The following is a 27,258-nucleotide window of genomic DNA, read 5'->3' as shown; positions in this document are numbered from 1 at the left end:
CCCCCCTTGGACTGTACAGAGGGAGGAAATGAGAGGGAGAGAGACACACCTATGACATTTAACACACTACATTTAAAGTACTAACGCTGACATATTCATCTTTCTACACTTGTGAGGATCCTCTAACTCTCATCCTAGCCTAACCCTAAATATAACCTTCGCCCTGAAACCAAGTCTTAACCCTTAAATAGCCCTTTGAAGTATAGTGAGGACCTTCACTATGATGACTTAAAAGTGAAACTTGTTCCCACGAGAACCAAACAGGTGTCGGACTCAGACCACCAGCATCTAACATTATGCGGCAGCTGCTCATATTATGTCTGCAAAGTCTCTCAGATGCACCAATATTATGCTTTAGACCCGTACAAGTAGACATAACGAAAGTGGATTTTATAAAAGTCCCACATCCTCTAATGGGATTGATATACTTTGAGGGATGGTGAGTAATTTCTAAGTGTTCAATTTCATAGCAGCGGGCATGTAAATGTTATGATCGCTATGGAAAAACCCCCTGAAAAGAAAAAGTGGGGGTGGAGGGGGAGACACCAAAGAGTGCTGCAAAACCTCAAGCTTTCCGGAGAGAGAGGGAACTCCCATTTGCTTAGTATTACTTATACAAACAGAAGATGTCATCCAGCTGGTTGTTAGTCTGACGACAAGTTTCCACAAGTCTAACTGAGTGGATCGACCCTCTTCTCTCCTCTGTTTCCATAGTGACCCCAAAAGAGGGAAAACTCCTAGTTACCATGTGGAACTGGTAATTGTATATGTGCAAACAAATCTAGTGATTGTTGAGAGGTTGCTGTGTGGTCTCTAGGCGGAAAAAAGACGTATTACATAACATTATGACATAAGTGTGATTATTTATGACATAAATAAAAAGAGGAGGGGGGGGGGGGGAAAGGAGGGAAAGGAGCCTCTCCCTCACAATGAACAAACACACATAGAATATATTAAATAATCTTTAATAACAATTAAAAACATTTTTTTTTACATTAATTACAAAAAAAACATTCACATATTTAAATTAGGAAAGGTACAATATTATAACAATACATTTGTAAAGTCCATATAGGTGTAGTTATTGCATGTAAAATATGTTTACGTTGTCAAAAAGGTGCAAATGCTGATGTTGTATAATCAGTGATGTAGAAATAGATACTTGTCTAAATGCTACAGCACAGTCTAAACTAAATAAGGTACAATCCCTTTGGTGGTTTTGTGCCCTGAATCCAGTGGAGTCCAATTATAAAATCATAAATCCTTTAACAAAGCTTCTACTAAGTACTTCATCTTAACAACCGATTTCACTTAAGTCAGCTTAAAATAACTAAAACAAAAAAAACAAATGCAGTAGTAACGGATTTTTTGCACAAATCTTTCCATCAGCACATTTACACACTGAAGATCAGTGTCATAGTTCAAAAACCACTTCTTTAAAAATCAACTTGTATAAAAACCACCTTTTCAAAAACTACCATTTCCACATTTCGTATTCTCACCCCTCACTCGGCCGTTTTACATCCTTTCGCTTTTCTTTTAACAAAACCTTCTTATGTTTGTCTTTGGAACGTGTGCTTTAAAAAAACTAAAAAATACTATTTGTTACTGAATTTCTGACTTATTATAAATACTGAGAGAAATTATGAGTTACATCATAAAACTAGATCCATGTTTCATTGAAGATTATTGCTTTTTTTTGTTTCATAAAGATTCTTCAGGTAGTGGTAGAAGATACCAGGCACAAAATAACTGCTGCAATACTAAACAATGACATAAAACAGCATAAAAGCACCTCAGCACACACTAAACCTGTACTTGAATGATTAAATGTCTATGAGCATGCTTTTTAATGTTATTCTGTATGTGCGTATATGCTGTTTTTATACTTCGATAAAGCTCACTGAACCACAGTTGGAATTAAAAAAACACTGCAAATACAGTTTGCTTGTCTTTCTGTCGTCACCTCACAGCAGGTTCCACGTGTATATGTGCTTGTCCTGCGTGCCTACATACAGTAGCAGCATCTGATGTGGGTTTTTCCAGCGGTTGAGGTCACTTTAAGAGTCTTTGGGGTTCTCCTGAGGGAACGTGTCGACCCATTTCTGCGTGCGCTCTCGACACTGGTCCCAGTCGTACAAAGGGCTGTACTGGAAGTGACGCAGCGCTTTATCCGTGCACACCGTGAAGGAGGTGCTGGCCACCGCCAACGTGTAACTGTTCAGCAGCGGCGTGTAGTTGTAGAAGGGGCTCAGCATCCAGCGCAGCACGTCGTTCACCATGGCCATGAACCAAAGCACCACGAAGGGCATGCGGACCCTTCGGAAGTTGAACGTGGAGAGGAACAGCATGTTGAAGTCTTCGTAGCTCTTGTACGGTGAGTCATCGTAGCAGAAGAAAGCCTCGCCGGCGACTATTTGCGGCTGCTGTCTCAGAGCGCGGGCTGCAAGTAGATGCATCCAAGCCACGTTGCCTGGCAACAAAAAAAAAACAAAAGTGGGTGAGTAACAGAACTAATGATGGAAAAACGCACTTAAACCTTTAAAGTCAGTATGAATAACACAACAAGGCAAATACTGGAAATAAAAGTCATGAATTATAAGTGAAAACAGAGAAATGCATCAAAGTGCTCGTAAATAACAGCAACACAACATCCCTCTGTCTTCCTGGAATAAGATGAATCTAGTGAATCTAGAAATAGAGTTGAGTTAGTGCTGGCACATGAGTACAAACTGTGCTTCAGTTCAAAGCTTGAGTCAATTTGCTCAGCTGATTACCACCGTTGGTCACATTACTCTGACATCACCCTCGACTACGGTACAAAAGTTAAAAAAAGAAGATCTAATCAGCATCCTAAAAACAGCACTGATAGTAAACTTGCATCATCATTATTTAAGCTTTATCAACTGTGGATCTTTGTAAACTCAAGTAGGTCACCTAACGCTTCAAATAGCAGCTATTACTGACACGCTTACAACACAACGCTGGTGATGATTGATAGATGTGATAATTGATAGGTGTGATTGTGCTCAATAAGCCGCGATGGAGTGACAGCAGCTCATCGGCGGTTGAAAAAAGCAGCGTGTTGGGACAGCACACCTGGCTCACACTGCCACGCGGATATCTCACCATTGTTATCACTTCCAAGTAATCCGCTTGTTTGTTTGCAAGCGCGGGGTCAAACAACAATAAGCGGGAAAAAGGAGAGGCTGTTTTGACACACACTGTGTCAAAAGTTTCTATTATTACTGTGCGCAAGCGATACAATCAGGATGATTTATCTTTTTTTTGTTGGCTATGCTTCTTAATTACAGAGAGAAGATATTTGCCTGAGGAAGATCATGTAAGATCACAGCTTTGTAAATGTCGGTGTGCAGAGAAGCTTCTCATTCTCCTTGTTTATTCAGTTATGTAATTCTACTTTTGATGTGGCCCGTGTTTAAAACCTCTTGTTTGCACTATGGAGTCAGGTGCCTGTTTGATTACAGTCTGGATTCGCAGTAGTTTATTGAAACACTTCCTGTGAAATGCAGAGGAAGTGTGTGCGTGCTTGTGTGTGTGTGTGTGTGCATGAAAACAGAGCTTCTGCTTTTTGTCCTGATGTGAACACCAGTCATTGTGAAGCTTTTTTTAGTAGGTTTTCCTTCACAACACTTTTCGCTTACTTTGCTTTTTTTAAAAAGTCTTTTGGAGTTTAAAAATAAAGTTGACGTTTGGCTCTGACTCTTGTGCCACTTTAGTGCACTGTGACACATATTTTAAACGTGGTGGTGGGTATGACTCATAAACAGCATAACGCAATCTTTAAAAGCTCACCAGCATAGACTCGTCCATGTTCAGTGTGGTCAGGCACTCCCCCGATGATCAAGCCTCCTCTGTCTGCTCCCATCTTGTAGAAATCCCTAATTAGTTCGTGTCCTTCGCCGTAGATCCCCGTCGGCCTCAGAGAGCACGTGTACAAACACTGTCCACCTTTCACCTGAATAGGAGAGAAGAAAACAAGGTGCGGGGGGTTAACAAACCATACATCAACACACAAAGAGCAGAGAGGGGAGATCTGTTTAATTTGACTGCACACAGCTGAGGAGAGACCACAGCAAAGCCACAGAGGGATGATCCCTCATGATGTAGTCACGTTGCACAAGAAATTCCTTGTCATCATTTTCCAGGCCGGGCTCCAACAGAGCGTGTGTTACTAATCAAACATATGCATTTTTTTCTGATTGTGTCACCCAACCTTAATAGGTTAATATGATCATTATAAGTCATTATTGATCTGTGGTTGTTCTTCTACACTCATCTTCTTTCTTTACTCTATGTCTAAATCATCTGCATCAGGTATGTTACTGCTCTCAAACTCTAAATATAAAAAAGTATAATAATGTGAGCTTACATGAAGGGGTTAAACAGTGAAAACACCATTAATCTCATACCTTGGTCCCATTAGCTTCAAGCACAATTTTCTCTGCCTTGGCCTTGCTCTTCGGATAGGCCATGGAGTGATTCACGTTGTAAGGTGTGTCTTCGTTACCCCTGTACAGACACAAAGAGTCAAACAGTCAGAGGGAGAGATTGGGAGAAAAGCAAAGTTCTTTTGCCCCATGTTATGTGAGGAATGTGTTTAAAAGCGAAGGCCACGCGAGTGAATGCAGCACAGATGGGTGAAAGGGGAGGGGGAGAGAGAGAGAGAGAACTACAGTTAAAAAAAAACAAAAAACACATTTCAAGGTGTCTCCTCGCATATTTTCTATGCTTTCATCTACCCTGCTGTTTGGATTTGAAGTGCTTTAGGCTGACTGCTCTTTCTCTTTCTCTCTCTCTCTCCTTTCTCTCTCTCAGCAAGAGCAGACAAAGGTTCATTCTTACACTCTGACCTAATCTTGTGATGCGAACACACACAGAAAGAAAGAGAGAGAGAGAGTGAGGACGCCTAATATTGTTTTCAGAGGTGTAGCTAGAGCAACACACACACACACACACACACACACACACACACACACACACACACACACACACACACACACACACACACACACACACACACACACACACACACACACACACACACACACACACACAGAAATAAGCAAACAAACATCATCAGTGCATCATGGGGAAGAAATGTTAGTGATTGTTGGTTATGACCACAGAGGAATTTCTTTTTTTTAACCTCCTGTTTGGATTTTAGCTTTTAAGACCCTTGATCTTCTCTCCTCTATCCTAAAAAGGGTCGAACAGCTGTTTCTGCATGTTTTTAATCACTTTACTTTCAAATAATATGTGTTTCATTTATTTACATACAGCAAAACCTTCAACTTGCTTTATAGTCCAGCTGTTGCAGGGGCAGATAACGCAGAGCAGACTTTTGAATCCTATCCACAAAAAAGCATTACCAAGCAGTACATAATATAGCTATGGACAACAAATAATACACTTCAGCTCACTGTGACGGATAATGGTAACAAATCCTTTTTACTATGGTCAAAAATCTGGAAAAACAACGGCTGTTAATGACTGCACTGAAGTAGAAAGCACGAAGCCCACTGAGGACTGAGGACAAAACAGCTTGATCTGCACCAAAAATGCATAAATATTTATTATTATTATTATGATTTAAATCAGTGAATGGGGTTTTAATATATTGCAGCAGACTCAAAAACAAGGAAGAAAAACTTTCTTTTGGCTGAGGCAAAAGTTAGAGAAAATGGTCTAAAACTAGAGCTGCAGTGACTGGTTGACTGATTGATATGAGTAATTTTTTAAGAAAACATGTCTAAATTGCTCCAAGCTTCTGCACTGTGATTATTTTAAGATATATTCAGTCTCCTGTGAGAGCAGACTAAACATCTTTGGGTGGTGGACTGTGGGCTGGGACAAAAAAAAAGACATTTACTTCATCTTTATGGACCAAACAACTAATTAAGGAGATAATCAAAAGGTTCAAATATAAAAAGAAACTAGGAGATAGACTGTCAATCTTCATGCAAAAGCTCACTCCTTTACTCCACACATACATAGCGTGCCTATTCTCATACCTGCAGTAAACAAACAGTAATCATGTGGCTTCATCTGACGCTAGCAGGAACTCAACTGCTGGTCGCAGGAATTGCAGGAACTGTTTTGCTTTTGTTTTTTAACCACTGGTCCTTGCCTCAAACTATTCAACTGTAATCCCAGAAACAACAGGAGCCACTCCCTAGAATGGGAACAGTCAATATATAGAAACTCAATTCTTCCATTATAGCAACAACAATGAACTGGTTTGACTGAATGCCCTCCGAGAAGACACATTTTATAGGCAAACAGACAAAAATGGTTGTTAAGCAACAAGATTTAGTCATAATTACGTCTCATGTTTTGGTCATAAAGTGAAACTGAGCTGCAGGGTTGTTTGCGTGTGACTTCATCAGAACTGGTGAGGTATGTTTTGAGTTATAGCGAAGCAGATACAGTAACAGCTGTGCGGCCGTGACACTGTTACATAATGTGTTTGACATACCAGACGGAGGATATCATGACGCAGGTGAGATAACAGGTTAGTATGAATGATGTTGACAGTAGCTAATTTCTTTAGAAACTTGAAACCCTCATGATTAGAGCACAAGGATCTCCCTGTGTTTTGTACTTTTTACTTTTATACTGATCGTATCTTTTATTTATAAGGTTTCCATGCTTCCAAAGATGAAGAAAAACAAAGCAGTTACAGGACAGACACCACAGAAATGCAGATCAAAGAGCCACTGTGTATCTCCAAATGGAAAATGCATCTGTGTGGTCTCAGTAAAGAAAACACTTGGATTGGAGATGGGGTCACTAGGTGCACAGAGTAAAAAGAGCTTAGAATAAAAAGAGGATGGTTTTATTGTAGTTTTTTTCCAGCCTGACCTGATAAAATGGTCTCCTTTGACATTGGGGCCGATCACTTCCATGCTGCTGGTGTAGACCAGGGACTGGATGCCGTTCTCCACGCAGGCATTAATCACGTTCTCCGTTCCTGAGAAGAGATAAAACATCATTATTGAAGTGATGAAAGGCTGCTTAGATTGCATTAGGGTTTAATTTCTCAATCCTCCAAAGCCACATTCACAGTTTGACTTTGATATAATTGGATTGTGTCGAGACCCTCTGCGGCTTTCGGAGAGACAGATTTTGAATCGCAGTAATTAATCACAGCAGCAAAACACTATTTGACACCACTACATATCTTGACATTATAAAAAGGACAAGAGGAAGAACAACAGGAAATTATTTCAAAACAGAAATGAGACCCATGTGTGCTCTGTTTAGCAAATATAGAAGAAAAAAACTTGTTTTGCTCTCATGAATCTGGTCTCTGTTTGTGAAAGTGTGTGGCCATCACATTAGGGAGAAATTCTGCCATTGCACAGTAGAAAAATGTAACTCCTGATAGTTGTATTTCATGCTTTAATAAAAAGGTCTTGTTAGGTAGCCACAAGTTTAACTACTATGGTCAAGGACAGTAGAAGGGAGAAAACCAGAATTCACTGGATGCATCTGGTCCAGTTTTGGCAGCAGATGAAGAGTGATGTGCAGGAATCTGTTCCGAGAATGAATGGTTTACACTTGACACACCATCTGGGATCGGAGCTATCTGGACTATTTTACTTTTGCAGCAGCGAGAAAACAGATGATAGTCATCATTTTGAGAGAGAGCAACAACTGGAGAGAAACAAACATCCAGAGAGTGCAGAAAACCTGAAGAAACAATATTGCACATACAGCACGACTAGAAAACGCATTCTTGCTGTCTGATTTCAACTTATTCCTTTTTAATTAACAGGAAGATAAACCAAGAAAACAGAACATTTATATAAAAAGATTTGTTTTGTGAGCTGACTAAAAAGTTTATTTAATCTCAGAAACTATTTCCTCTATCCATAAGTAATCAGCCGCGAGTCGTAAAAGCCAGACAGGAAAACCTCTAATCATGTCACAAAAGATTGTAGGTATAAAAAGACCTCAAAGAAGTGCTTTTAAAAATAGAGTCTGAGTCTGGAAAGACAAAACTAGTCTTTAAATGGACATCTCACGGTGCCAGAGTGCTCTGACGGATAAAGAGTCGGCCGGCGTCTTCAGGACTTGTCGTGCTTGAGGAGCTGTGTCTGAACGTTGGGTCACAAGCGGTTAAAATCTCTGGTATGTTACTGGAAACGAAGGCCAGAATGTGCTCAGCTTTGACTGTAATCAGTTGAAAGAAAATCCAACACTAACTGGAAGTCATTGTCTTTCAGTGCAGTAAATAAGTTCTGAACTATGGAGACATTTCTTATATACTGCCCGAAGACGGAGACGGAGTCAACGGCAATCAAAAAGACAAAGTGATGAATGGATTTATTACCCAGTGTGGGGAGGGACGGACATGAAGCAAAGGAGAAAAACTTATCTAATTCTCATATTTCTTAACTGGAAGACGCTGCACTGCACCACCCTTTTCACTTTAGCGAAATAGAAACTGACAACTCCCTTGGCTTTCTATCTGACATTCATTTAAAACAAGCCTGATGATTTACTAACCATGTATCTTTTTATGTGCAGAGCCAAACCAATGATGAATTGATCTACTTACAAGTTTTTAGACACGTAGTCCAAACTCTGATATATGTTATTAGTCTGTACTGTAGACCTCCAAAAAACGATTACAAAAACACGTCAATGAATCACTTGCACTGGGTGAAAGTGGGTGTCATTTTGTTTAGATATGTCTTCAAACACTAATAAAACTAATGACGTATTCAGTATCAGAGGATTAGATCTGTGTACTGAAATCCTCGGAGAAATTAACAAAGGAGTCCAAAGTCAAGACCTTTTTGATCTGTAGCACAACAAGCTAGCAAAGCTCTGTAAACAACAGCATTCCTGCACATGCTCAGTGACGCCTCCCTTATTACACTGAACTACTCTCCAGAGACTGAAAATGTGATCGCCGTTATTAATCTGTGCAGCTTTTTCTAAACAAACTAATGAGGCCAAACTCTTCATGGTGAAAAAACATTTCACCCAGAGCAGCGTGACTCATTTATGGCGCTTTTCCACTACACAGTTCCAACACGACTCGACTCGGCTCGTTTTTTTTTTGCATTTCCACTAGGGATAGGGTACCTGCTACTTTTTTAGTATCTGCTCTGCTGAGGTTCAAAACGAGCCGAGCCGATACTAAATGTGACGTCAACAGACTGCCGGCCGCTGATTGATCAGAAGAGTTGTCGCTGGAAGAGTCATGAGCCGTCCCACACAAGGATCAAACCCGCCATTTTTAAATACCGGCAACAGCGTTACAACCATACGGCTCAATTTTCTTACTTTGTGTGTGACAGAAAGCCACATACAGCAGCAAGTACACCACTGCCTCCATGTCCTCCATTGTTTATGTGTTTGTGTCGCGTAGAAAACAAAGTCACGGCAGTTCCCCAGAGCCGTTGCTATGACGACCCCGCCCACGTTGAGTAGGTACCTTTTTGTAATGGAAAAGGTCGTTCCTGGAACCGAGTCGAGCCGAGTCGTGCTGGAACTGTGTAGTGGAAAAGCGCCATTATATACGCTTTTAATAGTTTCCGGGGGTAAACAGACACATATGATACATCAGGCTTTGAGAGTAGTTGACCTCAATGGGAATTTTATTCGACTGAGGTGGTTCTAGTACGTCAGATAATGTATTAAAGTTGATTTAGACAGATGTGGGGAAACTATTTATGCAGTCCAAGCAATTGTATTAGGTCTGATTTACTCCTGATTCAGGCGAACCAATTTGAAAAGGCCCCAGCTTGCTCTCGGCTCACAAAAGTGTCTTTTGTCTGTTTGCTGATTCACTATCTATGGAAGGTCAACCACTGACGCCTGCGTTGCCACAGCACTCGGACATCAGCTCGCTGAATGTGTGGACTGCTTTCATCACGTAGTCTATGAGTGTACACTGCATTCCTGTCTGGATCTAGATTTGATTAAAATACCATTATCGGTTTCACCCAAAGCACTCGACACAAGCATTATTCACCATTATGGTATTTCCAAAGTCAGACATAGAGCTCACGACAAAGATGTCTGAGGGTCAAATATCAGGTATCAGACAAGTAAGCATGTCTGGTGATATCATTTTTGTTTGAGTCAACTAATCCCACATCTCACTTTATGGTATTTGTAGTCTAGAGCCTAGTATATCATATTCGTCTGTGTCATAGAGGTCCAGTGTTTTTCAAAAGCTATAAAAAAACACATCTAAAAAAGGAGCTTCACTGTTCACTGTATTAACACAAATGCGCACACACACACACACACACACACACACACACACACACACACACACACACACACACACACACACACACACACACTAGTCTATTTTGAGTTAGTCAAACTTAAACATATCCACTGCCGGTAATCATCAGCTCTGAAAATACTCCCCAACAAATGTTATACTCACTCCTGTTACCGTTACTGTTACCCCCCCCCCCCCCCCACCACCACCCCACCCCCCCACCCCCTATCGTATTGACCGAACAGCTGACTGATTAATCGAGGAAAATAACTTCACTCCATTATGTAACAGCAACCCTTAACAAACACCTTATCTGTGAACATGGGGCGAGGCGATACAGTCCAAATCAAGTATCAACAAATACCTTGATATCGATATTGTGACGACATCGTAGGGATGACTGTAGGGTTTTTTTTTTACTAAATATTTACACAAATGAGATATTAGATTAATAATCACCAGTAATGTAGGTATAATGACTAAGTGGATGAAAGGTCAATAAAAGAGCAGATTTAATAGTCGTGAGTCAGAGAATAACGTCACTTTACTGTAATTCAACCTTTAAAACCAGGAAAACACAATACTTACGGCATATCTTGATATATTACGATATCTAAAATATCATGATATGGATATAATATCAATTTACACCTTTGAATTTACACCTTTTCAGCTCTTTGGTAGTTTTTTTAAGGCTGTAGTTTGTGTTGTTGCTGCTGCTGCTGCTGCTTAAGGCTCTAGGTTATGTGATACTGTTAAAATAAGCAGCTGGTTGACTCCAATTTATTAACAAGGTACGCCTACATAAAGGTCCCGCTCCAGTCTGACAGGCTTCACAGTCTCGCAGGTCTCAACTTGACTTAACCTTTAACAAAGTTGTACTCGGTCGCAATTACATCTACAGTGAGTGGCACCATTAGTGTGTTCCCTAGTCGCTCCATTAGGAACGTCTCAGGTCATAGATAAGGACGTGTTGTGGTGAAGCTGGCTATGAATTGTGTGTAGTGTTTGACCCATTATCGCCAAAATGAAAACATGTGGTTTGTTCATGAGAGCGACGGAGTGCAAACAGCAATTACATAAATCATGTGACAAACCCACACTAACATGGTTAGGTGCTTGAAATCAAAAAGATCAACCGGGCAACGTTCAGTGGAAGGAGACACTGTGATACATTAGATTGAAAAGTTGTTAACCCTCCTGTTGTCCTCGAGTCAACGAAGGAAGGGAGGGAGGGAGGAAGGCAGAAGAGGAGGGAGGGAGGAAGGAAGGAAGGAGGGAGCAAGGAAGGAACGGAGGAAAGGAAAGGAAAGGAGGAAGGAAAGGAGGGAGGGAGGGAGGAAGGAGGGAGCAAGGAAGGAAGGGAGGAAAGGAAAGGAAAGAAGGAAGGAAAGGAGGGAGGGAGGGAGCAAGGAAGGAAGGGAGGAAAGGAAAGGAAAGAAGGAAGGAAAGGAGGGAGGAAGGGAGAAGGAAGGAAAGGAGGGAGCAAGGAAGGAAGGGAGGAAGGAAGGAGGGAGCAAGGAAGGAAGGGAGGAAAGGAAAGTTGGAAGGAAGGAAGGTAGGAAAGAAGGACAGAGGAAAGAAAGAGAGAAGGAGGGAGGGAGGGAAGAAGGAAGGGAGGAAGGAATAAAGAAGGAAAGGAGGGAGGGAGGAAGGGAGGAAGGAATAAAGAAGGAAAGGAGGGAGGGAAAAAATGAGGGAAGAAAAGGGGATGGAGAAAGTACACAGATGGAAGGAAGGAAGGGAGGAAAGAAGAATAAGACGGGGTCAGTTTGACCCGGGGAGGACGACACGAGGGTTAACTATCAAAGTAATGAACTACGTGATGAAAGCTGTCAGGCATAAACACCAGGAATCAAGTTTTTTATCATTGCAACCATTTTTGAGATCAAAAGGTGAAGACATGGCCTCGATAATCCTCTATAATGTCAGAGCATGACCAGGCGTTGGTTTCCTCATTTCTGGCGGATTTCCACTGTAGACAGCTGCATCCCTTCTCCCCCCCCCCCCCCCCCCCCCTTCAAATCATCAAGAGCGTGATTCCCACTACTTGTATCTCTCACCTGTGACGTTGACAGAGTGGATGAGAGTCTCCGGGATTCTGTGCCAAACGTCCACCAAGCTGGCCGTATGGATGACGACATCGGCTCCTCTCGAGGCCTCCGACACGCTGCTGTAGTCTGTGATATCTCCCTGGATGACCACCACCTTTTTCCGCTCTGGGGGAGAGGCAAGAGAGCAAAAAGTCAAATCTATGCAGTACACAGATAAGGGTTGTGTTCCTAGGAACTCTACAGAGCAGAGAGCAGTACGTGAAAAACTACAGCTACACTAAAATGTACTTTTTTGGATTTATCTGATGAAAACACTGCCAAATGTGTCATGATTGAGATCATCTTTACATGATGAGTCTTATTCTATCACAATGAAAGTGATTTTATATTGCGATAGATGTAAAAGTAGGACATTTTGTACAGATTGGAGATAAAACACCCAGCAGGTAAGAACGTGAAGAAGAAGAATGTGTTTTTGGTTAAAGTAGTTAAGTATATAATAAAATCAGACACTTTATCACATTTCTGCAAACATCCTGCAAATCAAATCTCATTTAGTTCCCTTGGTAGAAAGTACACTGCAAATGTAAGGGTGTGACATTTCAAGACTTGGCTTCTTTGATCCTCCTTTCCAATTTAAGTAAAATGTCAATAATTACAGATAAGAGAGAGAGGATGAAGTCAAGAGTGAGTCGAAAAAGGATAAAACTATTGAGGAGTGGTGGAAGAAGTATTCAAGATCCTTTGCTGAAGTTAAAGTATCAATACACTAGGCATGAGATGATAACCGTGTTCAAGGTATACCGCGATTTGAAAGAGCCACGATAACCGAAACTGTCAAATTTTCTGTATGGTATGAGTCTGGTATGTTTTTTGTCTGGTCAAAGACAGGAAGTGGAAAGGTCAGAAATCCCTCAGGTGGTGCAGCTGCAGTGTAGAGTATCACGACCCCTCACACTGTCATTACAGATTCAGGTTAAATGAACATGTCTGTCTTTATTTTTCTTCCTTTTAGGAACATTTTAGAGCTGTAATCGAAATACTACCATACCGTGAAACCGTGATATTTTTTCTTATGGTTATCATACCGCCAGAATCTCATACCGGCCCATTCCTACAATACACCAATTTAAAAATACCCCACTACAAGTGAAGTAGTCCTGCATGAAAAAGTATTGCAGTAAAAGTAAATAAGTATTATGAGCTTGATGTATTGCAGTGGTTTGGTCCTTCTGACTTTTGCCAACCTAAGGGTCGAGCCCCTCCAAAGGGCCACCAGATAAATCTGAGGGGTCGTGAGATGATTCATGTGCACAACTGCCTACAGTAGGGTAGCTTCTGGTAGTAATTCTAGCTGATAGTCTGCATGTGAGGCATTTAGGGTGCACTCACATCAAAGACCCCTAAACTGACACAGACTAGACTGCGGACCACCATCTGATAAGACTTTGGCTTTCAGATGTATTATAACAGGAAGTGTATGAATGAATCCCATGATGTAAACAGTCGTACATCATACATCTGAGGCAACATCTGCAAACTGTAGCGTCAATTTAGTAATCTGCATGATGTGAGACGTCTATAAATTGTAGCTACTTAAAATAAGTAGTCTCCGTGTCTTTGCATGCACATCCGTCACACGTCGCGCCACCAAAACGACCACAAGTAAATTCCCAAAGTGTGGGAAACACTAACTGAAATAAAACATATGTGAGAAGTTTAGAGGGAAAAGCCACTATTTGGTGAAGCTGTTAACAACTCATAGAGATCTGAAATGTGAGCCTGACTACACACTGCTTTCTGTAAATGTAGTGGAGTAGAAAGTACAACATTTCCCTCTGAGATGTAGAGGAGTGGAAGTATAAAGCAGCAGAGTAGTAAATGCTGTAAATGCTGATCCTCTCCAACTCTGACTTTGGGTGTGCAGTGTTTCAAATCATCTTGCAGCACACGTTGCTCTCGACGCCCATCTATCCCAGACGTCATTTTTTTCATTCTGGCAACGTTTTTTTAGCGTCGTCATCACATATCAAGGTCTTGCACTACTGCTTTATCTCAACTCAGACCTTGAAGTGTGGAAAGATAATGAAGAGGGGCAGACAAGAGTCCTTCAGAACTGGACTTTTGAACGTCAAGTTACGCAAAAAGCCGACGCCTCCTTCTGGAGTTCGTGTTCCCATTTACAATCTCATTAATTACCAAAAGTAGCTTTTTAACCCTCCTGTCGTCTTCCCGGGCTCCCTTTTTCCTTCCTTCCTTCCTCTTTGTTTAATTTTTCCTTCGTTCTTCCCCTCCTTCTTTGCTCCCTCCTCCTTTCATACTTCTTTCCTCACTTCCTTCCTCTTTATCTCTCTCCTTATTCCTTTCCTTTCCTTTCTTCCTCTTTTCCTCCCTCCTTACCTTCCTTCTCTCTTTACTTCCTTCCTCCCTTCCTTCTCTCCTTAGTTCCTTCCTCTTTTCCTCCCTTCTTCCTTGCTTTCTTCCTTCCTCCCTTCCTTCTCTCCTTAGTTCCTTCCTCTTTTCCTCCCCTCCCTTCTTCCTTCCTCCCTCCCTTCTCTACTTACTTCCTCCCTCTTTTCCTCCCTCCCTCCCTTCTTCCTTCCTTCTTCCTTTTAATTTCAGATGCGTCCACTGATTCCAATTAGTGGAAACACACACATAAGCACACACACCTCATTTTGCATGGGCTCTGACCCTCTACAATGGATGCTATTGAGACTTGAGCTCTCCATTTACGGTTCACCGGTCCCTCGATGAAAGCCGAGCAAAGCATTTTCCACTGTCAGGCACAGGCGTCAATTGTGGTTGAGCAAATTCCCGGCTGGGTTCAAAAGAAAAGGCGTACTGTTGATGACTGTAATTATTTTTTTATTTGACTTGTTTGTGGCTACTCACTGGGAAAAATGTTTTACCCAGTTAATTAGTGTTTCTTTTTTACCCCCTTCGGCAGGAAGTAAAAATCCAACAAACAGAAACAGAAAACAAGTGAACCGCCATGGAAAGCCCAACACATCTACATCCCCTTTCACGTAATCGGCAGGTGATGGTTACAGTAATCAGACGCACTCAAAGAGAATGACATGAGTTTCAACATCTTCATCCTGGGACGGGAAATGTAAGGGAGGAGCTGCACATCCTGGGGCAACAGATCATTGCTTTTCCCATGTAACAATAATAAAAGATTCATCTGTATTTAAAGGGAAAATTCACAGTTTTTTCCAAGTCACAGTTTGTCCATATGAGCACTAGTGAAATTGCTTATTTTCCTCACTGTAATCATTCCTCCTGTTTATACTGGCTACTAAAAAATATCCAGTTCAAATGTGCTTTCAGCTTCAAGCAATGGGCCAAAATCCACAGAAGCATTTTGTCCAAAAATGCAAACGTTTATCTGAAGTTTATTGCATCTTCAGCAGTCTGCGTCAGTAATATCAAGTGGATATCTGCTGCAGTTACAGTCTTTATTTAGCATCAAATTCCCCCTCTTTATTTCTTCCTGCTGAGCTGTGGTGGAAGTATAGCAACAAAAAGACTGTAACACTGAATCATATCTACTTAATGTGACTCATTTGGACAGATGAAGCTTGAGATTAGCTTCAGATTCACTTTTAAATACATTTGGTGATGACAAGAAAAACCTGTTTTCAGTGTTTATTTGGGGCACTTGATTATTATTTTAAGACATACTTGAAACATTTTGAACTCTTCCTTTCCAAAAGAAACTAAACGAACCCCATCAGTTCCTCTCACGAAACCAGTAACACCTCATGAAACAGAATCTATTTATAAAGTTTTACATATCATTTACACTTCCTGGTGCCTCACTCAAATAGTTGACAAGTACTTGATTAAATGATATGTTGCCTACACTCTCACACTATGTTTACCACATCCTTATAACAGGTCTATTCATAGATGGAACAATACCACAGTACATAAGTTTAACATAACCTAATACAAAGACTAATAGAAAAGAAATATTCCAATTATATCTCAAGACACTGAAGAAGATGTTGGCATGACAACATCTACATCATCAACGTGCACCAAGAAAAAGGTTTGTAAAGTTAATCATGAACCTCCTAACCCTAACCCTAACCCCCTTTTTCTGTTCATCCGGTACACAGATGACTGCAAAAGCCTCCATCCTAATGAACACCTGGTGAGGTTTGCGGACGACACTGTGCTCCTTTACTTGCCGTCAAGTCCCCGCCCAAGACCACGGGCTTGAGCTTGTCATTATAGTGCCTTTTATGGCTTGGTGAGACAAGCCCCATGTCTGGAATCTGGATGCCACAAAACAACCAGGGAGATGTTTGTGGACTTCACTCAAGCATGGGAGTTGTGGGCTGGGGCTGCAGACGTAATACACAGTGGGAGAAAAAAAAAACAGTGGAATGGCAAATATATGGGCGCCGTTTCCATGACAACACAGAGGCAGTGGCTTTCGAGGAAGCTACACCCTAATCCCTCTCTTTCTCTCTCTCTCTTTCTCTCAACCCAAAACAAGAAGCACCTCCAGACTACAAACAACACCTGCTGCAAAATTACAGCCCCTCTCCCTCCGGTGTCTGATCTCACCGCTCCATCATCAGTAAATGCACCGGAAAACCCACCCATCCAAAAAAGACCCCACCCATGATGTCCAACACAAGGGCCTTTGAAAGTGTTGCCATCTGGCAGGCATGTGTGCCTCCCTGGAGTTAGGAATAACCGGAAAGCAACCTTCAAAAATGAGGCTGCTCCTCCGCTTGATGGACACCAGCAGCACCCCCCCTTCCTCTTCCTCCTCCTCCTCACTAGCCTCATGAGTAACCTTCACACCTTTGATGAGCCATAGGTGTTATAGGTGTACAGAGGTGACATAGAGGTGTGTGTATCTGTGTGTGTGTGTGTGTGTGTGTGTTGTGTGTGTGTGTGTGTGTGGACGTGGAGCACCCCCTTCCTCCACCTTCTGTGCCAGCCACCGCCCCCTTGTACTTTGAGACTATTGATCATTATTGCTGGATATTTAACCCTGACCTGAGCTCCATGGTCACTGCTGTTTGTCCTGTATTATCTTCATGTGCTGTATAACTCTAGTATAATATTTAGTCCTCTTAAAGAATAGTCATAAAAAGCTTAAATAATAAAACAACAGCTTGATTGCAGCTTATATTAAAGAAAACCACCTAAGACACCTTCAACAGCTCTATTACCTTCATCAATATGCAATATAACATTAAATTAGGGGATTTACAAATACAGCCTGGTTGGGAATGTACTTAACTACTCATAAAAAGCTGAAATAGCAATAAAACAAGAACTCCATGGCAGATAATATTAAAGAGAGAGCCTCCTATGACATTAGAAACCTTCTACAACTCCCAATATCACCAATACATGATTGCTGATAACATCACATTAGCAGATTTTGCAATTCAGTGTGGTTTGCAAGAGGAGATGTGCTGCGAAAAGTTGTAAACTACTCCATAAAAAAGCTGAAATAACAATAAAGCAAAGAGCTGTGTGGCAGATTATATTGAAATAAACCACCTATGACATAAGAAATTACTTGAGTCACACCTTTAACAACTCTCTTACCTTCACCAATGTGCGATATATAAGATTAAAATAGCAGATATTTAAATGCAGTTTGGCTGGGAATGCACTTAACTACTTATAAAAAGCTGAAATAACAATAAAGCGAGCTCTGTGGAAGATTATATTGAAGAAAACCACCTATGACATAAGAAATTACTGGAGTCACACCTTTAACAACTCACCAACATATGACATAAGATAAAAATAGCAGATATTTAAATGCATTGTGTAGTTTGGGAAGAGGAGATGCGCTGCGTAAAGTTGTGAACTAGCTGAAATAACAATAAGAAAAAAGCTCCAGTGTAGATTATATTAATGCCGAATTAAAGAAACCTTCTTATAACATTAGAAAACACTTGAGTCATATCATTAACAACTCTATAACTCTACCAATATGTGATATAAGATTAAAATAGCGCATTTTTATACGCAGTTTGGTGCTGAAATTCAAATCTAAACAACGACGCTCAATGCGCAGTTTTGTTATGTTTTGAATTTGCGTGTGTGTTTTTTTAGGACTTACCTGTGCCACGTTTGCTCAAATGTGAGTCTATGTGCTTGTCAAAAAGTCGCACCTCCACCAGATTGTCCTCCTTCTCCAGTAAGACCCGGAGCAGGTGTTTACCGAGGAAGCCGCAGCCGCCGGTGATGAGATAAACTAGAGTCCGCTTTTCTTCAGACATGTTGCTGCTGTGTGAGAGTCTGCAGCGCACCTTCAGTACTGACTGCAAGTTTGCAAGAGTGCAGGAATAAGAGAGAGAGAGAGAGAGAGAGAGAGAGAGAGAGAGGGGGAGAGGCAGAGAGATAGGGGAGGAGGAGGAGCAGCCTTTTATTCCCTCCCCCTTTTTTTACAATATACATGTAGTTTTTCACCTTTCCCTTTAACTTTAGCTATGTAAAAAAAAAAGTCACCTCTAGCTAAATAAGGTAAAACTGACATCATGACGTCATCAGATTTAAACGTTTTATGATAAAGGGATAGTGCATGCTTTTTTTTTTTACATTGGATAAAACAAAATAATACATAGGAGGAGATAAGATAAGAGGATAAGGGTTATTCATTAGGATTATATAATTAATGCATATTGCACATTTGTATAATTACAGATTACCTACACATATTTTTTTATTGTATTTATTTAATTGATTACTTTCACCATTACGCAGCTACTATTGTGTCAATATTGAATTTCTGCCCAAGATAAGATAAGATGAGATGTGATGTGATGTATCTTTATTGATAACCCTTGAGAGTAATTTAAATTTATCAATTTCACTAGTACAGTGGGAAAAAAGTGATAAAGTAAAATAAAATACTATATACAATGGTTTTTTTACGCTGCTACTTTCTTTCCACTGTACTGCTGAAATTGATTAATTTAAATTTCAAGGGGATCAATTAAGATATATCTTATCATATCTTAATGTAAGGTGTCTTTATTTATCCACCTGGGGAGAAATTCAAAATTATATATAGCCTATATAAATATTGATTTTGCATTTAAAAACTCACATTCTTGTTTATTTAGCAGCCTCAGAGTTACTGCACATGTCAGGGATGTTAATGGAAGTAAATTTAATTGAATTACTTTCTGTTTTTTACAATGTGGACAGCTGAACTGAACTTGCTGCAATCATTCCTCCAACCACAGTGTAAAAAAATGCATTTAAAAGTTGATTTGAGGCTTCAGCAGTCTGAGTTAGTCATATTAAGTGGATATCTGACACATTTACAGTCTTTTTAGCATCAAATTCCCTCTTAGTGTTTCCTCTGTTGAGCTGTGGAGGAAGAAAAAAAAGACTTTGACACTAAAAAGACTGTAACATTGAAATACATCTACTTGATTTGACTCATTTGGAAGATTAAAACTTCATATTAGCTTCAGATGAACTTTTAAACACTTTTTTTTGCACATAATGATGACTGTGGATTTTGCCCCTCATCACTTAGACTGTAAATACTTTATAAAAGGATCTTCTAATGGTCGGTATGAACAGTAGGAATAATTATAGCAAGAAGACAAACTTGTGACCCTAACCCTTTAAAACCATGATAGATGCTGTTTGCTGATAACAATAGAAATTCTAAAGAAGACTATTGATTTATTATCTTTCGGAGGAAGATAGTAAACCCCACCCGTGACCCTTCCTCCTCCTCTTCCCCCCCCCCCCCCCTCCCACTTGTCTCATATGTTTCATGTAAGTGTGTTGAAGGCTTCTTGGCAAAAGAAAATGGGAACAATCGTCGCCTCCTCCTCTGCAAAACCTCTGCAACCGTGGAGTTGAAGCGTTGCTGCGGTTGTGGTGACATGCACGCACACGAAGAGACGACGCAGCAACATCCTGCTATTTCCAGTCCCAGGCGGTCTAACTCGTGACTAAGAGGAAAAAATCATAAATTAACCTTGCACACACGATGAGAACTTCCACTTCCTCATAAATCAAGGGTTCAAGTAATTTCGGGATATTAAAAAAAAGAAAGATTGTAGGGCCTACCCCTTAATTAGCTGAGGTGAGACTGTCTCGTGCGCTTGTTATGCAATGATGACACACTTAATTTACAGTTAGTGTTTGTATAATGACCTCTCTCAGTACAGGGTGTGTTATTCTGCAGAAATTAGACATCACTTTAAACGTGAACATTAAAACAATAGGCGGTAAATGTTGTTAAAAAAAATTGTAAGGCTTCTCCGCCCCTTTTTCTTCCTCTTGTCATTTCACGATTAATCTAGTTTACAGGTCAGATTTGAACGTTTCCTCTTAGTGGGGTTTTTTTTTTTTTTTTTTTTTTTCTGTCTCCCATAACGGGAAATGTTGAAGTTGCAGGTGCTTCAGTTCAGACGTCACATCGAAGAGGAAATAGGAAGCAGAAGTAACTTCCTGTTGTCTCCACTACTCAGGTGGTTATTTATATAAAGGCTATACTTCCTATTTTTTTTTTACATTTAAGAAAAACCCTTTTAACCCTTCTGATGTCTTCCCATCAACTTAAATCCTCCTTGGGTCAAAATTCACACGGTCTAGGTTGACTATTTATAAACTATAAGATATAAATTATAACTCAATCCTGTGTTAGAGCTTTTAAGCCAACTTCATAACACAGGTTGTTTTCATCATTTAAAGGAACTATAACTCATTTTTGAGGTAACGCCCGTTGACCTCCAGGGTCAAAATTCATCTGAGGACAACAAGAAGAGGGTTAAACTAACATTCAGGATCCTTCAGTCAGACATTATTAATACATCATGTGAACCTGGCTGACCTTCAGAGTTTCTAACAATAGACCGAGAGATTTATTGAAGAGCTAAGAGCCCGACCGATATATCAGTCGATATTGGCCTTATATATATTCAAGTTTACTATACACATTGTTAAACTGTCAAATATCACGGCCTCCGTTACACTTCTTTGTCACAAGCATTTAAAACTATATTTGAGAGATCATTATGAAAAATGTGTTTTTGTGTGTATATCCTGTATATATATAAAAACACATTTCTTTTTTAACCATCTCTCATCTCCATCCATCCATCTCCCAAACTGCTTATCCTACATAGGGGTTGCAGGGAGGCTGGAGCCAATCCCAGCTATCATTGATCCTTCATTGCTTATTTAAGCTCTGGGACCTGAGTGCAAGTTTAATTCTGTTAATGGGGCGACTGTATGTAGCGTTAAAGTGCGTTGAGTGGTCATTAACACTAGAAAAGTGCTATAAGTAGAGTCCATTTACCATTCATGTGAAAGTATTTGTCTTGAATGACAGTAAACGAGCCTTGAACCTTGAACCTTGAACCTTGAACCTTGAACCTTGAACCCCAGACAGGTAGACGGTGGGCTGACGGGGCGTATCAGCTTTAGTTTTTGAAAATAATGATCCCCATGGAGGGAGGACCTGGACCTTTTACATTTTAAAGTTTATTTTTTTAAGGTCCTTGGTCCATCACAGGGCTCACTCTCTATGGTTTTCAAACACCTGTGACAAAGGTACAGTATGTAATGGAGGTATTATCGGCCAATATATATATATATATATATATATATATATATAAATATATATCGATATCAGAATGTTTTTTTACTCCCCAATATCGGTATCGGTATCAGTCCTAAAGATCCAGTACGGGTCGGGCCCTTTGAAGAACCACATGAGGATTTAATTTATTTAAAAAATATTTTAATGCACCATTAATAAAGGGTCCAACGCATTAATACAAGAGAAATATTGCAAATAATATTAAAATAATCATCAAATTAAAAGGAAAAAAAAAACAATAAAAAATAAATGAATGGAAGGTATGTACATGTTTCCTCCTCACGGAGAGAGGAAAAGGAACGACATATTTACAGCTTGGAATCAAGTGTGTTTCTACGAGAAACAAACACCTCTACAATATTTACATGTACTTCTTCTTTGACTTTTTTTTTTTCTTTCCTTTCATATTTTTTTTTATCCTGTATTTAAAGAAGGTTGGTTTTTGTACTGAAAGGCTTTTTCATTGCAACAAGAAATATCTTACACATTTTTCCTGTTTAGGAGGGAACAAAAAAAAAAAAAAAAAAGAACAAAAAAAGTTTTCTGGTAAAAGAAAAGTTTTGAAAATGAAAATTACAACTTTGGACGGCCATGGCCATATGAAAAATAAAACAAGGGACACGACACAAAAAAAGGGGGCCAGAGACACTCCCCCACCTCACCCCTGTTTACGGCGGTGGCGGCATATCACAATCCTGCTCAGGCTCATCTATGTAAGCAGACACACACACACACACACACACACACACATACACACACACACACACACACAATACCTTCCACCCGTCTACACTGCAAAAACAGATGGTAAGCAGGACACTTTGTTTGCCCTTTAAAAGATATACATTTGTCAGGGAGGGATGTTTCGTTTAGGGTCAAACAACTCCTAAATACTTTCAAAATAAAATACGTACTAATGCATTCTGGGAAGGTGGGATGGACTAAACTAAGAGACCTGACCTAAATAAAATGAATGTGCCTTTTTTAAAAACATTTAAAGAGTTAAACACTGACCCCACACACACACACACACACACACACCCACACACACACGTCTTTCTTTTCCTAGGAGCTGCAGGAGTTTGGTGGGAATCTTTTGCCTCTGTTTCCGATGACTTATGCTGAAAGCGGGAATCTGACTATTATGCTGGTTGGGAAAAATAAAACAAAAAATAAAAAACACGAGGATACCAAGGAAGGAAGGAAAGACTTGAGTACAAGAGAGGAAAACAAAAAAACAAAACAAAAAGAGATTCTATCGAACACTCAACAGGGTTCAATCTCACTACTAGATCTTTTTTTCTTCTTTAACGTTAACAAGGGGGGAGGAACTAAAACAAACTAAACATCCAAAAATGAGAGAAAACAGGCTAATTTTCTGTTGTGCTGATCCTGCAGGAAGAGGGAGAGGAGGTGGCGGGGGGAGGAGAGGGGGAAGAGGGGGGGGCGGAGAAAAAAAAGCTACAAACAAAATGTAAAAATGACATTTTCGCTGTGGGTTCTTAAAAACAATGGCTCTCTTTCGGGACAGGGTGGTACCAAACCAAACCAAACCAGGAGAGTAAACGCACAATGGAGACGGGAAACGGACTTATTTGTTTTTTTTATAGGGCTGGTGAATTACAAAACCACTGACGGGACAGTAACAGTGGGGGGGTGGGGGGTGGGGGGGTGGAAAGGGGTTACGGAAGGGCGAGGGGGGTTACACTTGAAGCTCATTTCACTGTAAGATACTTACAGTTAAAATGCAACTAAATAACAATACCATTAATAATAATAACAGCAATAGTAATATTATTATATAATACTATGAAGTGGAGGAGGAGGGTAAAAAAAAAAGAAAGAAAAGAAACTTAAAAAAAAAAAAAAAAGCTCCAAAAACAATCTTCACACTTGGAAATCTTGCATAACTGAAGACCAAATTGATTGAAGTTTCTTTTTTCTTCTTCTTTCCTTTTTCCTTTCTTTTTTCTTTTTATTTCAAACGTCTTAAAACTGCGTCGTTTTTAACGAGCGCTTTTTAAAAACCCTGAATTTGTCTCATTTAAATTCCTGTGCGTCTGTGTGCGGATCTGGGTGGGTAAGGTGGGAGGAAAGGGAGGAAAGGGAGGAAAGGAAGGAAAGGAAGGAAGGAGGGATTTTGACACTGGAAGAGCGATCCAGGCTGAAGATCGGACATAAAACACCAACGTGTGTTCCTTTGAGTTTTAATTGATTTCCTTCAAAACGGATATTGGCGTGGAAATAAAGACCTTTCATGCCTTGGCTGCGTATCCCCCCCCCCGCTGCTGAGTCATGAAACAATACTGCCACAGGAGAGCTTAATGCTGAAGCAGAGCCCCCCCCCCTCCCCCCCTCCCCCTCCCTCCCCCCTTTTTTAACCACTCTTCCCCCTCATTTACAGTACTCACATGCCAGGTTAAACAAAAACCCCCTCAAGCACTGGCCTGTCAAACTGCCAGGTGAATGAAAAGTGTGCGCGAAAAAGTGCAAGTATGTGCGTCTCTTGTTTCCTGGGTTCTGTGAGGACGGCTGGGAGGCCATCTGGAGGAGCGGCAGGTGTTCGGGGGTGGGGGGGGGGGGGGAAGAGAAAGGTGGCTTTTGTTTTTTGAGGAGAGTGGAAGGTGAGGGGGAGAGAGAGAGAGAGAGAGAGAGAGAGGATGTGTCCGCTAGTTGAGTGTCCCGCGGCAGTTCTCTGTTCCACACAAGCACGGGATCTTGTTCTCCTCCAGCGGGAACTTGTAGTCGTAGGTGATTTCCTCGTTGACGGCGATGGCCTGCTTCGAGTAGATCACGATCTTTTTCTGCGACTCTATGGTGATGACCTTCGCGTAGCAGTTTGGCTGGAAAAGAGAGGAGGGGGACGAGAGACTGATGAGCACCGCAAACAACCAACAGATATCACATCATGTTTTTATTTGAAAGATGAGTTTGACGGTTGGTGGTTGGGACTCACAGTGCAGCAGTGGTTGATGAATCGTGCCAGGTTGCCACACTTGGTGGCGTCTATAATGGTGTCGTGGTCCACTCTGAACAAGTAGCTGCTCCCGATGCCCTGCTGAGCGTACCGCTTCTCCCGATTGTCGGCCACCATCTGCACAAACACACACACACGAGACACACACGACACACACACGTTCGCTTGTTAATGCCACGTGAACGATTCCAAATAACAGCATGAGTCTTTTGTTTATTAGTTTGCATGCATGTCTGCTTATGACCAAATTAAATGTTTATATTGGCTTATTTACAGTTGATGCAGTTTGTATAAATTACCCAAAATTTCCAGTTAATTCCCAAAAAGTTCCCTTAATACCCACAGAAAGTTTCCGGAAATGTATCTGAAATGTTCTGCCCCTTTGTAACCCTGATTGTGATATTTTATAGATATCGTCTTGAGTGAATATTGTGATATCACGATATGGAATAAGTGTCTTTTCTTGCTTTAAGTCATTATATCAACATTACTGATGATTATTTGTCAAAAAGGCACCAATAGTAATCCCTACACTATAGTCAAAAATGTCAATATCGAGTTATTTGGTCAATAATATAGTGATATTTGATATTACCCATATCGCCCGGCTCTAGTCTAGACTGTAGTCTTTAATTTAAAGAGACTCAACGTTCCTGCATGAGCAGCACTTAATGGGAAAAACCATTACAGCAACACGTATCTCTGAAACTCAACGATCCTTTACTGTCAGTGTCTTATATTAATGCACCAACACGGACTCTTCATGGATTATAAATGCTCCTTAATGTCATCGATCATCACTTTATAAATCAGATGAGGATAAGATGCTGACTGAAACCATTAGAGTCCACATTCACAGACTGGGAGCCGTACCTGTCTGATGTTTTGACCCACGTACTCGATGACCATCTCATCAGCAGCGATGGCCTCCATGGCGAACAGGCCCCACTCGTGGATCCTGCTGCGTCCGAACCGAAGCCTCTTCTTACGGAACTGCATGAGGTAAAAATATTATATAAATCATACGGCCTCTTTTTCCTAAAACTCAAGCCCCTCCAGAGGCTCTAACAGCACAGACTTTGGTACTCATATAATAATAATAAACAGATGAATAGATGAACATACTCAAAAAAGTGAAGTTTGATAGCTGAGTTGATAATATATCTATTTTAAATGATCATGAACTGCATTTGTAACAGTTCCAGTGAATCATCACTTCTCTTCAGGGCGTTGTCAAGATAATCTTTCTTGTTTTTCATGTTTTAGCCGAGCTCACACTGCTCAAAGCTACTAAACCAAGACTCCCAAATGTTTCCTAAACTTTGTGACTTCATTTTGAGGACAGGACTCCTGATGTGAAACATGCAGCCACCAACACCATTTACTGTTGCCATAAAATACTTTTAACACATCAGCAAAATGCTAAAACCACAACCATCTTGTTTACTGTGTCTCCAAATGGAAAACACACATATGCCACGTGTGAGATGGCACTGTCTGCAAAGCTGGAGTAGCAGATTGCCACCATGTTGTAAACCAGGGGAGTCGAACTCATTTTCATTCAAGGGCCACATACACACACATTTGATCTCATGTGGGCCGGATCATTAAAAAGATGGAGGGAGGGAAGGAAGGAAGGAAGCAAGGAAGGAAATAAGAAGGGAAGGAAGGAAAGACAGACAAAAGGAAAGAGGGAAGAAGGAAGGAAAGAGAGACGGTGAAGGACGGACAGACAGAGAGGAAGGAGAGAAGGACAGATGGAAGGAAGGACAGAAGGAGAAGACAGGAAGGAAGGAAGAATGGAGGGGAGGACAGATGGAAGGAAGGACAGAAGGAAGAAGGAAGGAAGGACAGAAGGAAGGGAAGGACAGATGGAAGGAAGGACAGAAGGAAGAAAGGACAGATGGAAGAAAGGACAGATGGAAGAAAGGACAGACGGAAGAAAGGACAGAAGGAGAAGGACTAGGAAGGACCGATGGAAGAAAGGACAGAAGGAAGGACAGAGGAAGGAAGACAGAGAAGGAAGGACAGGACGGAAGAGAAGGACACGATGGAAGAAAGGACAGAAGGAAGGAAGGAAGGAAGAATGGAGGGGAGGACAGATGGACAGGAAGGACCGAAGGAAGAAAGGCAGGAAGGAAGAAGGAAGGAAGGAAGAAGGATAGAAGGAAGAAGGAAGACGAAAGGAAGGAAGGACAGATGGAAGGAAGGACAGAAGGACAGATGGAAGGAAGGAAAAGAGCGCTGGATGGCAAGTGGGCCGCATGTTTGACACCCCTGTTGTAACAGGCTGAGGGGTGTTACTATCTTCACTTAATATTACAGCACAGAGGGGGGG

The 27,258-nt window shown here is 40.8% G+C and overlaps 2 protein-coding genes across 2 annotated transcripts; both read right to left on the bottom strand.

The window, feature by feature from the left end:
• Nucleotides 1–1,744: 1,744 nt before the first annotated feature.
• On the bottom strand, nucleotides 1,745–18,629 carry hsd3b7 (hydroxy-delta-5-steroid dehydrogenase, 3 beta- and steroid delta-isomerase). The gene is made up of 6 exons (XM_053338523.1): nucleotides 18,434–18,629; nucleotides 12,337–12,492; nucleotides 6,886–6,994; nucleotides 4,434–4,533; nucleotides 3,817–3,979; nucleotides 1,745–2,473 (listed from the first exon to the last, which is right to left on the bottom strand). Exons 1-6 carry the CDS (start codon nucleotides 18,591–18,593, stop codon nucleotides 2,061–2,063), a joined length of 1,101 nt encoding a protein of 366 aa, XP_053194498.1. The 5' UTR covers nucleotides 18,594–18,629; the 3' UTR covers nucleotides 1,745–2,060.
• A 5,738-nt stretch (nucleotides 18,630–24,367) lies between these two features.
• LOC128378951 (histone-lysine N-methyltransferase SETD1A-like) lies at nucleotides 24,368–25,923 on the bottom strand. The gene is made up of 3 exons (XM_053338539.1): nucleotides 25,794–25,923; nucleotides 24,900–25,037; nucleotides 24,368–24,786 (listed from the first exon to the last, which is right to left on the bottom strand). The coding sequence occupies exons 1-3, from the start codon at nucleotides 25,917–25,919 to the stop codon at nucleotides 24,613–24,615; spliced, it is 438 nt and encodes a 145-aa protein (XP_053194514.1). The 5' UTR covers nucleotides 25,920–25,923; the 3' UTR covers nucleotides 24,368–24,612.
• Nucleotides 25,924–27,258: the final 1,335 nt, after the last annotated feature.

Source organism: Scomber japonicus, chromosome 18, assembly GCF_027409825.1.
Source record: "Scomber japonicus isolate fScoJap1 chromosome 18, fScoJap1.pri, whole genome shotgun sequence".
In the NCBI taxonomy this organism is placed as follows: domain Eukaryota; kingdom Metazoa; phylum Chordata; class Actinopteri; order Scombriformes; family Scombridae; genus Scomber; species Scomber japonicus.
This window is presented reverse-complemented; position numbering and strand designations above follow the sequence as displayed.

Coding starts and splice junctions, on each gene's coding strand:
- hsd3b7 (XM_053338523.1), bottom strand. CDS start 18,593: ATGTCTGAAGAAAAGCGGACTCTAGTTTATCTCATCACCGGCGGCTGC. Junction 6,995..12,336: donor CCACTCTGTCAACGTCACAG/GTGAGAGATACA, acceptor ATCTCTTCTCAG/GAACGGAGAACGTGATTAAT. Junction 2,474..3,816: donor ACATGGACGAGTCTATGCTG/GTGAGCTTTTAA, acceptor TTTTGTTGCCAG/GCAACGTGGCTTGGATGCAT.
- LOC128378951 (XM_053338539.1), bottom strand. CDS start 25,919: ATGCAGTTCCGTAAGAAGAGGCTTCGGTTCGGACGCAGCAGGATCCAC. Junction 25,038..25,793: donor TGGGTCAAAACATCAGACAG/GTACGGCTCCCA, acceptor GTGTTTGTGCAG/ATGGTGGCCGACAATCGGGA. Junction 24,787..24,899: donor TCATCAACCACTGCTGCACT/GTGAGTCCCAAC, acceptor TCTCTTTTCCAG/CCAAACTGCTACGCGAAGGT.